Genomic DNA, 13,429 nt, shown 5'->3' with positions numbered 1-13,429 from the left:
ATCAATTGGCAGCCCTCCAGCCACTAGGAAAAAAATGGGAAAAATAGGGAAAAAATACGGGGAGTGTGGAAAAATGATATACGGGCGGGCACACCCACAACAGAGGCCCTGGTTTATACAAATAGACAGGAGATGACTTCTAACACCCCCTCTCAGCTCCTGGCTGTGTAACCAACCCCAGGGAGCTGGAGTGCCGCCTGAGCGTAGCCTGAGGTAGAGACTTCGTGAAGAGGTCCGCCGCATTGTCCTCCGTCGAACAATAAAGTAGCAAGATGTCACCCGCCAAGATCTTCTCACGAACAAAGTGATACTGTATCTCTATATGCTTGGTCCGGGCATGGAAAACCGGGTTCCGAGCAATAGCTATACAACTCTGGTTATCACACTGGATGACTGTGGGCTCCCTCTGTGGAAACCCCATCTCGCCTAGCAGCCTCTGCAGCCATACAACCTCACAAGCAGCACCACAAGCAGCCCGATACTCTGCCTCTGTCGAAGAAAGGGCAATAGTTGGCTGCTTCTTGCTGCTCCAAGAAACCGCTCCTGAGCCGAGGGTAAAAGTGTATCCTGAAGTAGATCTCCTCGTGTCTGGATCTCCTCCCCAATCTGAGTCACTCCAACCTTGGAGCTTAACTCCATTCCCTCTTGTGTAAAAGAGTCCCAGATCCTTCGTACTCTGCAGATACCGCAAGATCCGCAATCCTGCGTCCCAATGAGTCTTCAATGGCGTCTGCATAAAAGAGCTCAACAGCCCCACGGAGAAGCTCAAGTCCAATCTGGTGTTCAGCAACCAGATCAATGAACCAACCAACTTCCGGTACTGCGAGGCATCAACTGGCTCACAAGGATCTGTAACGGTTAACTTTGTGTTCGGGTCCATCGGCGAAGTAATAGGCTTGCAGTTCTCCATCCCAAAGGCCTCAAGCAACTCATGAACATACCGCTGCTGAGAGACGAAAAACCCCCTCTGGGTCTGCCAGATCTCCAATCCCAAGAAGAAGTGGAGTAAGCCTAAGTCGGTCATCTCAAACTCCTTTGACAAGGCAGCCTTCGTCACTCCAATGTGCTCCACATGACCGCCGGTGAGAATGAGATCATCCACATAAAGGATGATGAGTGTGACCATGCCGCGTTCCCGAAAGAGATACAGGTTCGGATCTGCAACCGATCTCTGGAATCCAGTCCGAATAAAGAAGGAATCAATCTTCTGATTCCAAGCCCTCGGAGCCTGCTTAAGACCATACAAGGCCTTACGTAACCTGTAAACCATCCCTTCCGATCCTGGAACAATAAAGCCTGGAGGCTGCTCAACGTACACCTCCTCCTGCAGGTCACCATTAAGGAACGCCGATTTTACATCCATCTGGTACACGGGCCACCTCTGAGAAGAAGCAAGGGCAAGAACGGTCCGAATCGTGGTCATCCGCGCTGTCGGTGCAAAGGTATCCTCGTAGTCGATGCCTGGCCGCTGAGCATAACCCTTAGCCACGAGCCTGGCTTTGTGTTTGTCCACCGACCCGTCAGCCGCGTACTTGGTCTTAAAGACCCATTTGACACCAATGACTGACCGCTTCGACGGCCTCGGTACCAACTCCCAAGTGTTGTTCTTCTCGATGGCGTCAAGTTCCACCTGCATGGCTTCCCTCCAAGTATCCTGTGAAAGGGCTTCCTTTACGGAAGTGGGCTCTTTATCCCGCATGATACGAGACATAAGAGCATAGTTCACCTGAAGAAGCTCCGCCGTGTTGCTTTTATCTCGAACTCGATGTGATCTTCGAGGGCCGTCCTCTGTGGTCCACTCGGAGGGTAGCTCCGTGACACCTGACTCCCGAAGGGTGTCCATCAACCACCTAGGTACTCGAACAGATCGTGGAGCCTCCTGTGGTCGCGGGGGCTCAACTCCAGCTGCGGGCTCAACCTCCTGTGATGACTGAGGTGGATCAACTGGAGTGGTAGACTGGGAATCATCATCAGACTCTGGATCTCCAAGAAGTGGCGGCTCCTCGACAGTGGATGCTGGAACATGCTCATCAAAGACCACATCCCGGCTGACAACAATCTCGTTCCTCTCTGGATCATACAACCTGTATCCCTTGGAAAGAGAGTTATACCCCACAAATACCAGCTTGCGGGACTTGGAGTCAAGCTTCCCCCTCTGCTTCTTCGGAATATGTACATACGCGTCACTCCCAAAGACACGGAAGTGCGAGACATCGGGTTTCCTGCCAAAATATGCCTCAAATGGAGTCATATGGGATACAGAAGTCGTCGGAGAGCGGTTTATGGTATGGACAGCTGTTGCCACAACCTCACCCCAAAGTGGACGAGGAAGATCTCGATGCTCCTGCATGGTCCTCGCCATCTCCACCACAGTCCTGTTCTTACGTTCAACAACTCCATTCTCCGAAGGCGAACCGGTATTGGCCAATTCCCTCTTGATGCCATGATCTGCACAAAACCGAAAGAATACAGTCGAGGAGAATTCCCCTCCTTTGTCAGCCCTGAGAGTCTTGACCTGAAATCCAGACTCTTTCTCCACCATCACGTGCCAATCCTTGAACCGAGCAAAAGCCTGGTCCTTCTGTGAAAGAAAGTAGACCCACGTGAATCTGGTACAATCATCAACAAGCAGCATGAAGTAGAGAGATCCTCCCAAGGATGGTATCTGCTGTGGTCCACACAAGTCAGTGTGAATCAACTCCAAAGGTTTCGAAGCCCGCCTGGAAGCCTGCTTCGGAAAGGATTCCCTGTGCTGCTTACCACGTATGCAAGAACTGCAGCATCCTTGCCTACTACCAACATCTGGCAAGCCAACCACCATCTGGTCCCGGAAGGCGCGCCGCAAAGCATCCACATTTAAGTGGCCAAAACGAAAGTGTCACAAGTCTCCGACCTGAGAGCCTGTCAGTGAGGAGAGTGCAGAGAGCTTGTAGATGCCGTTCTCCACACCGCCTTCCCAAACAACTTTGCCTGTCTCACGGTCCCTTAGAGCAACTGAATGCTCCTCAAATTCCACCCGAAAGCCAGTCTTGCATACCTCATGCACTGACAAAAGATGAAAGCCCAGAGCAGGGACATAAAGAACACGGGAAGCATGCTTGCCCCCCTTGCCGTCGGGAATGATCTCCATCCGGCCCTCACTATGAATCGGAATAGTGGAGTTATCGCCAATAAAGATATGACCTGACTGCCGTTTCAGATCCAGGAAGAAGTCACGGGATGGAGTCATGTGCCTGGAAGCACCACTGTCGAGAATCCATTCCCGAGTATCCTTTGCGGTGAAGCCAACTGCCTCCTCGCTCGAAGACGATGAATCATCGGAGTCCACCATCTCCAAGTGCACAAATGCCAAAGTCTTCGCAGCTGAGGCTGAGGAATCAGCACTCTTCCCTGTCCGCTTGGGGCACTTCCTCCAGTAGTGGCCTTTCTCGCCACAATCATTACACGATCTTTCGGCCTTCAGCTTCTCTCGTTCTGGATCAGGCTTCTTCTCGGAAGACTTATCTGGAGAAGCCTTCCCTTTGCCCTTGTTGGTATTACGGCCTTTCGACCGTTGGCCAGTTAAGGCCTCCGAACCTCCGCCGTGAGGAGGGTTCGTGAAACGTTCCTCCTGGTCCAGGACCATTGGCACAAGCTCCTCCCAAGTAATGGTGCTGAGCCTGCCACTCGTGATCAACGAGGAATAGAAAGCGGAATACTGACCAGGCAAGTGGGAAAGTAACGTGATGGCCATATCTTCGGACGATATCTCTTTCCCAGCTTGAAGGACTTCCTACTGAAGGGCCTGCAGCTTGTTAATGTGTTCCCGCATCATCGAAGACTTTGCAGGGTTCGTAACCCGCATCTGCACTTCCAAGGATATCCGCTTCATGTGTGACACCCTGTTGTACAAAGAAGCCAAGTGCTCCCATATGCCTCTCGCCAGCGTCATGTGCTTCACATGGTTGATCACCTGTGGTGTGCAATTGAGGAATATAAACGACCGGACCCTGGCGTTGACACGGTCCCACATTTGTGCCTGTGCCTCTCGGTCCTTCCTCGTCGATAATAACTCCCCCTCCTCAGCTTCCGGCCTTGGCACCCCTTTGATAATAAAATCAGCAAGATCATATGACTCCAGAACTGACTCCATCATGACCTTCCAGATGCCATAATTGGACCCGTCCAACTGCCGATCCACTGGGAACGTGGGGAGAGTCGGAATCTTCACGTGCTTCTCAGCCATCTCGAGTAAATCCGCCATCTCGGAGAGTAACCTGAAAGGGTGGGTGGGTGGGAAAAATCTGAAAATCAGAAAATATGCAAGTGGCTGTCCAGCCCCTTTGCCCGCCTTCCTCTTGCACCTTCACTTCCCGTTCAGCCCGAAACAGTCCACCGATCAGCAACCTGTTGCTCCCCCTCTTGCTCAGAAAAACGCCCAAGATCTCCTAGAGCCTAGGGCTCTGATACCATGTCAGAATATGCAGCGGAAATGATATCCAAACTTGGGTAGACAAGAGCAAGTAGACTGCAGAAAATAATCAGCACAAGAAACACAGAGAGAGGTGTGTAAACTCTTCTCTATACACAAGATCCCGGAAATACTGAATGAGAAAGTGGAGGAGGATGGGGGGTAATATATACAAGCCCATGAGGGCAGTCGGCCAGCACTAGAAAGGGCCCACGACTGAGCAAAATCCCACGACTGCTGAATATAGCAGTCGGCCAGCATCAGATGCCCCACGCCTGGACAGAACAAGTCGGCCAGCACTCCTACAGCCCACGACTGATACAGATGCAGTCGGCCAGCTTCAGAGTGCTCCTGGCATCAACTGGCAGCCCTCCAGCCACTAGGAAAAAAATGGGAAAAATAGGGAAAAAATACGGGGAGTGTGGAAAAATGATATACGGGCGGGCACACCCACAACAGAGGCCCTGGTGTATACAAATAGACAGGAGATGACTTCTAACAGACAGAGGATACCCCATACAGGTACACCGATTTGTCTCATAGGCCGAGTTCGGTCTTTGGAAGACGTTAATAAAATCTCTCTCTCTCTCTCTCTCTCTCTCTCTCTCTCTCTCTCTCTCTCTCTCTCTCTCTCTATATATATATATATATATATATATATATATATGGATAATTGTTTGGAAGAATGCCTCTATAACCATGGGGAATGCAGCAAACTCCGCTCGAATGATATGATGTGGGACAGATGGTTTGCTGTGAATCATCCATGATAGCATGACGATCAAAGGCCACTCAATCCGCTGCCAGTTTGCCAAGGATAATCCCGATGCCCAAAAGGGGGCTGCATACATCATCGCTGGAGTGACCAACGTGTCAAAGAGCCACCCCTTTGTCCGAGGTTCCCGGAAGTGAGATGGATGGCACTGGCGCTCCAGGAGGGCTAGTGCTTATTCACTTAATCTACAACAAGACGCTGCAAATATGATACGCAATAGAGTATTTGGTGCATGCATGTGTGTGCTTCCTGCAATGACAGTATAATGGGGACCAAAGTTTAGGCCAATCTCCCCCTTTCGAGTATTATTTTATTCCATACAATGCTTGTGGAGGCACAATTACACTGTCCTTGCACAAATACCAGGTACCATGGAGTTTGCTTTTAATGACAAGCTCTTTTGTGCCCATATCCTCTTCCCAGCAAGTTCAAACAACCACACAGTCTAGAAACACTACTTCCATAAAAGCAACTAGTCATCAAATTGTCCACACCCCTATCCTTTTCCCGGCAAAGTCGGACTACTACACATTTTAGAAAAGTTTATCAAACAAAAACATGTAAATTGAATCAATGAATAAAGTTATATCAGTCACAATACACAACATGCAAGTGAAGCATGCAAAGCATACTTCATAATTCCACAGAGCTGGTAATGGGTAATCTCCTCAACATTCCAGGTCCAATTTCCTCGTGTAAGCACAATCCCACTAACTATATTTTCCTGCAGTCATAAGCACAGAGGTAATCCGATAAGCAAGAGAGAGAGCCTCAGCCTGCTTGCTGCTCACCTTAAGGCCCCTAATTAAGAAAACACAAATTTGTTTCAGTAACATGTAAATACTTGTAGGAAACAAATCCAGCATGGGAAGCAGAAAGGCAAAAACTAATAAAATCATTTACTTCAGCTTCCCACGTGCTGCATAGCTGCTTCATCTGAACACTAACCATTCCTTCTTTTATAGTGCAGAAAAGATCCTTCTATTGGCCAACTTAAGATTACATTGGCAAGGCCGATTACAAGCCCACTAAGGAGGAAACTGTAATGAGGAAAAAAGGAAAAAAGGAAGAAGAGGAAAAGGAGGGGGGATGTGTATCAGAGTCTGAAGTCAGCTAGGCCCACCAGAAAGGGATAGGACTCTGCGACGGAATGCTGCCCTCAGCTCCCATTTAGTGCAAAAGTTTCTCTAAAAGCACTCCCACGAACCCTAAGCATGTGGATGAGATCTATCCATAGGGTGCTGATGATCTCGGCAATAGGTGTAGCATTCTCTCTACAGTGGGCACGCCCATATATGTAAGATTATTGGTCATAGAGTCCCGTGGCATAGAGGGGTCTCAAGGTATTCCTAGAGCTTGGTTGGCAACAACTGGAGCAATGCAAGGAGGGTCCAGGCATACCCCAAGCCTGGGCAGTCCTCATAATGCAAAGCAGGACCAGTCTCCTTTACCCCACCCCGCAAGTGATGAAGCTGACTACAGTGGCAATGACAATCAGCAGCATAACCCTACATTATAGCTGCTGACCTGTGAGACAGTCCACAAGACTCTAGATGGAACGAACTCCATGCTCCACATCAAGGACAAGTAGTCGATCTACTGATGATCGCTGGCTAAATGCCCTCCACAGCCCACCATCCAATGACAAAGGGTTGCCCTGTGTGGGTGGTAGCTATGAAAGAAACAGCAAACACAGGTTGTAGGCAAAAGCACAAACTGTAAAAGGCTGGGAACAGTTGATTAGTGCTGAAAATGAGCACGACGGAAGCCCGTAGGTGCTTACAAGCATAAGAGACTGTTGCAACAGCCAATGACCTCCAACAGATATGCAAGAATGAGATGGGAACTGATGAGAAGGGAGTGATCCCTTATACATGTCCCATATGAGCTGGTCAGCCAGCTGAAGCAGACCGACAGCTATCATGTTGCATAAATATGCTATAAAAAACCTTTAAAATGGTAGAAAAAACCTTTAAAAATGTCTGCTAAATATGCCAATGCACGGCCTCATAAAAATGACCACTACAAGCATGAAAAGGTACATGTAGACCCTCTGGAGATGATATATATTCCAACACCTCCTCTTCAGCGCCAGAGGGGCGGTCCAATACCAGCACGCTGAAGTAACACCTCCAAAGTAGCTCTCGGAAGTGGTTCGGTGAAGAGATCAGCCACGTTGTCCTTTGTAGAATAGTAGGCCAGCCGAAGAAGTCCCAACTCGATTCAATCACATACAAAATGATAATGCACCTCATTATGCTTGGATTATCCCCATAGTACAGGATTCTAAGCTAGAGCAATAGCACTCTGAGAATCTGAGAAGATGGTAATTGGAGTAGTGTCGGCACAACACAAATGCTCCAGAATTTGATGAATCCAAAGTGCCTCAGTGGTGGAGGAAGGAAGGTAGGATTTGTCCACAACCTCGGTGAAAGAAGCAGAAATAGTCCTCTACTTTTGAGACTTCCAAGAAACCAATCCAGTACCAAGCATGAAGCAATATCCAGATGTAGACCTCCAAGTATCAATGCAGCCTACTCAATCAGAATCTATGAAACCAACCAAATCAACACCACTGGAATACGTGATGCCATAATCTGAAGTACCTCAAAGATGAACTCTCAAGGCTGGCTGCCAATGAGACCTTCGAGCGGCTAATGAGAACTGGCTGAGAACACTCATAGCATAGGAGATATCTAGACGAGTGTTGGCTAGGTAAAGCAATGAGCCAACAATCTACCGGTACTCTGTGGAGTCCACCAAGGGTTTATCATACTCCTTGGATAACTTGGCATTGGGATCCATGGGACAAGACTCAAGAGAGAGGTGTACAATCTAACAACCCATAAAGTGAGAGCAACTTCTTCACATACTTCTATTGAGAAAAGATACAATCATCTTTCTGCCAAACCTCTAGCCCAAGAAAATGATGAAGAAGGCCAGGATCAATCCTCTCAAATGTCGTTGAAAGCTTGGACTGAACCTGTGTGACCAACTCAATATTTGAGCCAAAAAGGATGAGGTCATGACTCATCAACATACAAAACAATGACACAAATATCCCCATCAAAAAGAAGCACATAGAGATTGATATCTACATATGCTCCCTCAAAGCCAAGAGATAACAAGAAGGCATCAATCTTCTGATCCTAGCTACGGGGTGCCTGTTTGAGACCATGAAGAGCCTTCTTCAGAAGATACACATGGGTGTCCTGTCCCTGAATCACAAAACCAAGAGACTGCTCAACATAAACTTCCTCCTCTAAATTTCCATTCTAAAAAGCGGATTTGACATCCATCTGGAATACGGGCCATCTAAAGTGTGCAGCCAGAGCCAAAACAATCCTAATGGTGGTATACCTGGCTGTAGGAGCAAATGTCTCATCAAAGTCTCACCTACCTTCTGAGTATATCCTCAAGCAACAAGGCGAGCTTTGTACTTGTCCAAAGTACCATTTGCATGAAACTTGACTTTGAAAATCCATTTCACACCAATCACACGACGATGTAAAGGCCGTGGCACCAAAGACCAAGTGTGATTCCTCTCAATAGAGGGCATCTCTGCTTCCATGCCTTTCCACCACTGCGGTTGTGAGAGAACCTCCCCTGAACTCTCAAGCTCATCGATCTCCTAGACAGAACTCATGAGAACATAATTCACTGTGTGATGAGATGTGGAGGCCCGAGACGAACGGCGAGGTCCAAGGGTGGTGGTAGAGATCTGGTTATGGAGCTATGCATCACTAAGACCAAAATCTCTAAAGAGTTGCTGAACCCATCGAGCTAGGCCAGCCTTCCTCTCAAAGCGTGAACAAGAAGAAGACCCAGCTGCAGTAGAGGACTCATCCGATGCTGCTGGGAGAGGTGATGAAGTAAGCACCGATGAGGGTAATCCCGGAGTCAAAGCAAGACTTGTAGAGGGACTGGGATCTCCAGAAGCTGGTGCAACAAGAACTGATAGCTGTAAAGTAGCAGCTGTCTCATCGGAGTTGCAGCAACAGAGCAGGAGGAGGAGCTGGACATGGAAGAGGTATAAGATCACTAACATCCGCCGGGAATAGATCATCCGAAGAATCTGTAGATACATCTGGTGGAGAGGAGTCGATGCCAAACAAGCTCTCATCAAACCAAGCATCACAAGAAATGATGATGTCATCAACCTCCAGATCCCAGAAGCGTTACTCTTTGGATCTCAGACTGTAACCTGTGAAGATCATTCTCTTTGACTTCGGTGCAAGTGTGGTCCTTTTCTGATCTGGGACATGCACATAAGCAACGCAACCGAAAACACGTGGATGAGAAACAGAAGACGTGTGTCTTGTAAAAGCCTTCTCCAGAGCCATCCCCTCAACTGCTTTTGTGAGAGAGCAATTAATGAGATAAACTAAGGTAGCCATAGCTTCACCCCAGAAAGCAGGAGGGAGACCTGCATGATGCAACAAAGAACGCGCCATCTCTTTTATGGTCCGGTTCTTCCATTCCACAACTCCATTCTGCTGAGGAGTGTAAGGAATTATAGTCCGTCGGTGAATGCCCTTCGACACAAGGAAATCATCACACGATACAAACTCACCACCGTTATTTCTTTCTAAGACACGGTTGAACTTCTTCAATCGTCTATATCAAGACAGTCGGATACTTCCTAACCGCAAGCAAGGCATGTTCTATGACAGGCGAGTTATGCTCGTAAAGACCTCGAGATCTCTCCTAATCTCCTGCTCATATAGTGCAGTAGATGAAGCAACAAACCTGTGGCTCACAATGGCGGGTGTAAACACCACAGGGTTGTGCTTCGCCATGTTTGAGTGAGGACAAAGAAGGGCATCAAAACACATGCTTCTACGTCACATGTGTAGCAATCACAATGTTCTACATCACACAGCGGATAGTCCACAGATTTCTCTAACTGACAGAAGTCGACCTGCATAAAGTTTAATAATTTGGGTTGAAATTTAAAAATCTCGCTTTATAACCTAAGGTCTTAATAACCTAAGATCAATCCCACTTTAATAACCTAAGGTTTTTATCCTTCTCTTTTACCCTTCCTAACTAATTAATGTAAATGAAATCTAGGGGCACATATTTGCATTACTTTTATTTTGTCCAAGGGTACTTTAGTCATCTATCTATTATCTTCTTTAAAGTCAAAGCATCACTATAGTCTTCTAAGGGTCTTTGCACGCTAAGGAGCACCCATCTGGTATGGGTCAATCAGAATGCTTGATTTTTTAGGACGGATGGGCGTGTGTTACAGACCGCCTGGACACATAAGCTGACAGGGCTACCACATTGTGCCCGTGGTGAGGGCTTTCGTGGACAACAAGGCAAGCAACCAATAGCAACATTGCACTATTTGCTACTTTCCATCGCCAAAATCTAATCCCTCATGCGAAATTAGACCATCCACTGCGAGTGACGTGCGCCCAAGAGTGCCAGTTTGTTGCGACATTCATGATCTCTTGGTCAATCCATCCCAGAAAGACTGCTTGGATGGCATCCTTGGTATCTTTTACATTATAAATGAACATTACCGCAGGTAATTTATCTAAGACCTCTTCAACTTTGGCCAGCATGATAGAATCCGATGGGAAAGCAAGGGTTGCCTTTGAAAGGCAATAATCCACCATCAACACTTTGGATGAGGAAAAGTCCATGACCGTGCCCATGAAGAAGAAGAAAGAGCGAAAAGGGAAGAAAAGACAAAAGAGGAACACAAGAAATAGAAACAGAGAAAGAGGAAAGAGGAATTAGAGACAGAGAAAGATAAAAAGACCCTTAGAAGATAATAGATAATAGATAGATGACTAAAGTATCCTTGAACAAAATAAAAGTAATGCAATATGTGTCCCTAGATTTTATTTACATTAATTAGTTAGGAAAGGTAAAATAGAACGATGAAAACCTTAGGTTATTGAAGTGGGGTTGACCTTAGGTTATTAAGCACAACCGAAATCATTAAACTTTACGCAGGTCGACTTCAATCTGATCGAGAAATCCCTGAACTATCCGTGATGTGATGTAGAAGCATGTGATTGCTACGCATGTGATGTAGAAGCATGTATTCTGATGCCCTTCTTCATCCTCACTCAAACATGGCAAAGCGCAACTTTGTGGTGTTTACACCCGCCATTGTGAGCGACAGGTTTATTGCTTCATCTAATGCACTATAGGAGCAGGAGATTAGGAGAGATCTTGAGAGCCCTTACAAGCATAACTCACATGTCATAGAATATGCCTTGCTTGCGGTCAGGGAGTGTCTGACTTTCTTGATACGGACTATTAAAGAAGTTCAACCATGTCTTAGAAAGAAATATGGCTAGGATGAGAATTACTCTTGGACCATTGCAACAATGGTTGCAGGGAGGAAGCAACGAAAGGGAATGTTTCTTCTTTTGAGAGAAAGAGAGAGTGAGCAAGTGAGCACATATTTTTGTAATGTTTGATGATCATTTTTTGGGTTTTTGTGATGATTGCTAACAATTTTTTAGGTAACCCAGTTGCAATTGTTGAGAGCACCTTCCTAAAATTTGAAAAGGGTCATCTTGCAAAACACTATCATGTTGACATGACCCTACCTAGCCCATTAGATTTTGAGAAAGCAAGAGAAATTTTGCCACAACCTATCACGGTCATGCAATGCGTATGATGTCGGGTCTATGAAACCTCGTTAGGGTTTCAGACTTCAGTTCTACATCATGTGATCCTTGGACATGGTCTATGGAGACCTTACATTGATACCAAGGCAAGGTGGTTTGGCATAGTGGTAAGGGACGCTAGGTTGGGGCCATCAATACCAAGTAGGCTCGCAACAATCAGACCTTGGGCTCGAAGGTGGTACGAGGCACTGAACATACAGTGGGTGGTGAGTTGCTAGCCACAATCTATGGTAGTCATGCGATGCAATGCATACGATGTCGCATCTCTGAGACCTCGTTAGGGCTTCAGTTCTAGGTCAAATGATCCTTGGGCGTGGTCTATGGCAACCTTACATTGGTACCAACAAAGCATAGATCAAGCAAGTGCTAGAACCCGAGGCATGGAATATGTGCAAGATAGTACACTGGGGGCTGGTTTGGCAAGAAAGCCAAATGCTTTCTCTGCAAGAATGTGCAGGGAGGCAAGTAGAAGAGAAGTTCCATGCATGGATGTGCAAGGAACAAGGGATTGGTGCGTGCTGGACAGCAGCTCTGAAGCGCACAAAAGCTACACTTTTCATTGTGATGTTCCCATGGGCCAGCAAAATAGATCTCCACTAAGATATTTGCGGCATTGCGGCAACAAAGTATTCTTCTGTTGTAGATTGCAACTATTTTCCTGACATCCCAATGAGCATGATGTCAGGGAAGGAACGCATGAGGCAGAATTTCCTGGTGGAATGCTGTGTGAAATCCATCTCGTGACTACTCCTGGGATTCATTTCCCAGGGTTCCTTCCCCTATTCTTCTTGTGAAATGTGCAGGCTTCATATTCTAGGCTTGTACGGTAAGGCCTCCTCTAACTGCTCCTAGAAGCTTGGAGAGGTTATTGAATGTTCGATTTATACACAAGCTTCTCCGAAGAAACGATGAACTAACTACCTGCATGGACAGAAGGTGCGATAGCTCTTTCTCCAGCCAAGCTGATTGTTGCGACCCATAGGTGCATTTCCGTCGAGTCCTCTCCTCCTCGGGCCTGTCCTTGCCATGGCAGCACACCACTCTTCGACACGGGAGGGAACTAAAACTCCTGTCATCAGGCCAGCTCCTTCCCGTAGTAGTTATGGTGGTACTAGTAGCTGTTCTAGATATAGTGGTGGTGGTGGTGGTGGCCGCGGCAAAAGGGCGACGCGCAAGGAAGCTAGCGCGCGGAACCACGACCACGCCTAAGCTACCTGCGCCTGCGCCAGGCATTTGCAACTACTCACAGAGGAGAGGCCTGGGGCGCGGCATCAGTATGGCACTGGTATTTCCCTCACGGATTTATGTGTTCTAGGGAAAATTTTTAATGGATCTAATCAATTTAAAAAATCAAAGCGTACTCTCGGAACGGTAAAATAATAGTGCCTGCGATAGCCTTTGAAATAGCAACTAGTTAAAAATTAAAGATGGCCTCCCTTTTGCCATGAAGAGAATGGCAAAACGATGGAAGAAGAAAGGCAAAATTTGAAGCTGGAAAGTGAAACAAGAAAAGGATGCAACAAAGTGCGAGAAGTTTGCTTCTAATAT

General features: G+C 47.0%; 1 protein-coding gene across 3 annotated transcripts in view; it reads right to left on the bottom strand.

The window, feature by feature from the left end:
• LOC147611504 (uncharacterized) overlaps window positions 1-13,205 on the bottom strand; it is a 134,044-nt gene extending 120,839 nt beyond the window's left edge. For 2 of the 3 annotated variants that reach the window (XM_086784605.1, XM_086784606.1), the window contains exons 1-2: window positions 12,803-13,205; window positions 5,858-5,949 (exon numbers count right to left, since the gene is read on the bottom strand). In XM_086784605.1, the coding sequence (XP_086640731.1) occupies window positions 5,858-5,949; window positions 12,803-13,114 (404 nt within the window). In that variant the 5' untranslated portion in view covers window positions 13,115-13,205. The remainder of the gene's footprint in view (window positions 1-5,857; window positions 5,950-12,802) is intronic. The other variant, XM_086784607.1, reaches the window with a different exon arrangement.
• Window positions 13,206-13,429: the final 224 nt, after the last annotated feature.

The sequence above is a fragment of the Cibotium barometz genome, chromosome 47, assembly GCF_041138505.1.
Source record: "Cibotium barometz isolate CiBa-2024 chromosome 47, ASM4113850v1, whole genome shotgun sequence".
Taxonomy (NCBI): Eukaryota; Viridiplantae; Streptophyta; class Polypodiopsida; order Cyatheales; family Cibotiaceae; genus Cibotium; species Cibotium barometz.
The sequence above is the reverse complement of the archived record's forward strand: the minus strand, read 5'-3'. Positions and strand labels throughout refer to the sequence as shown.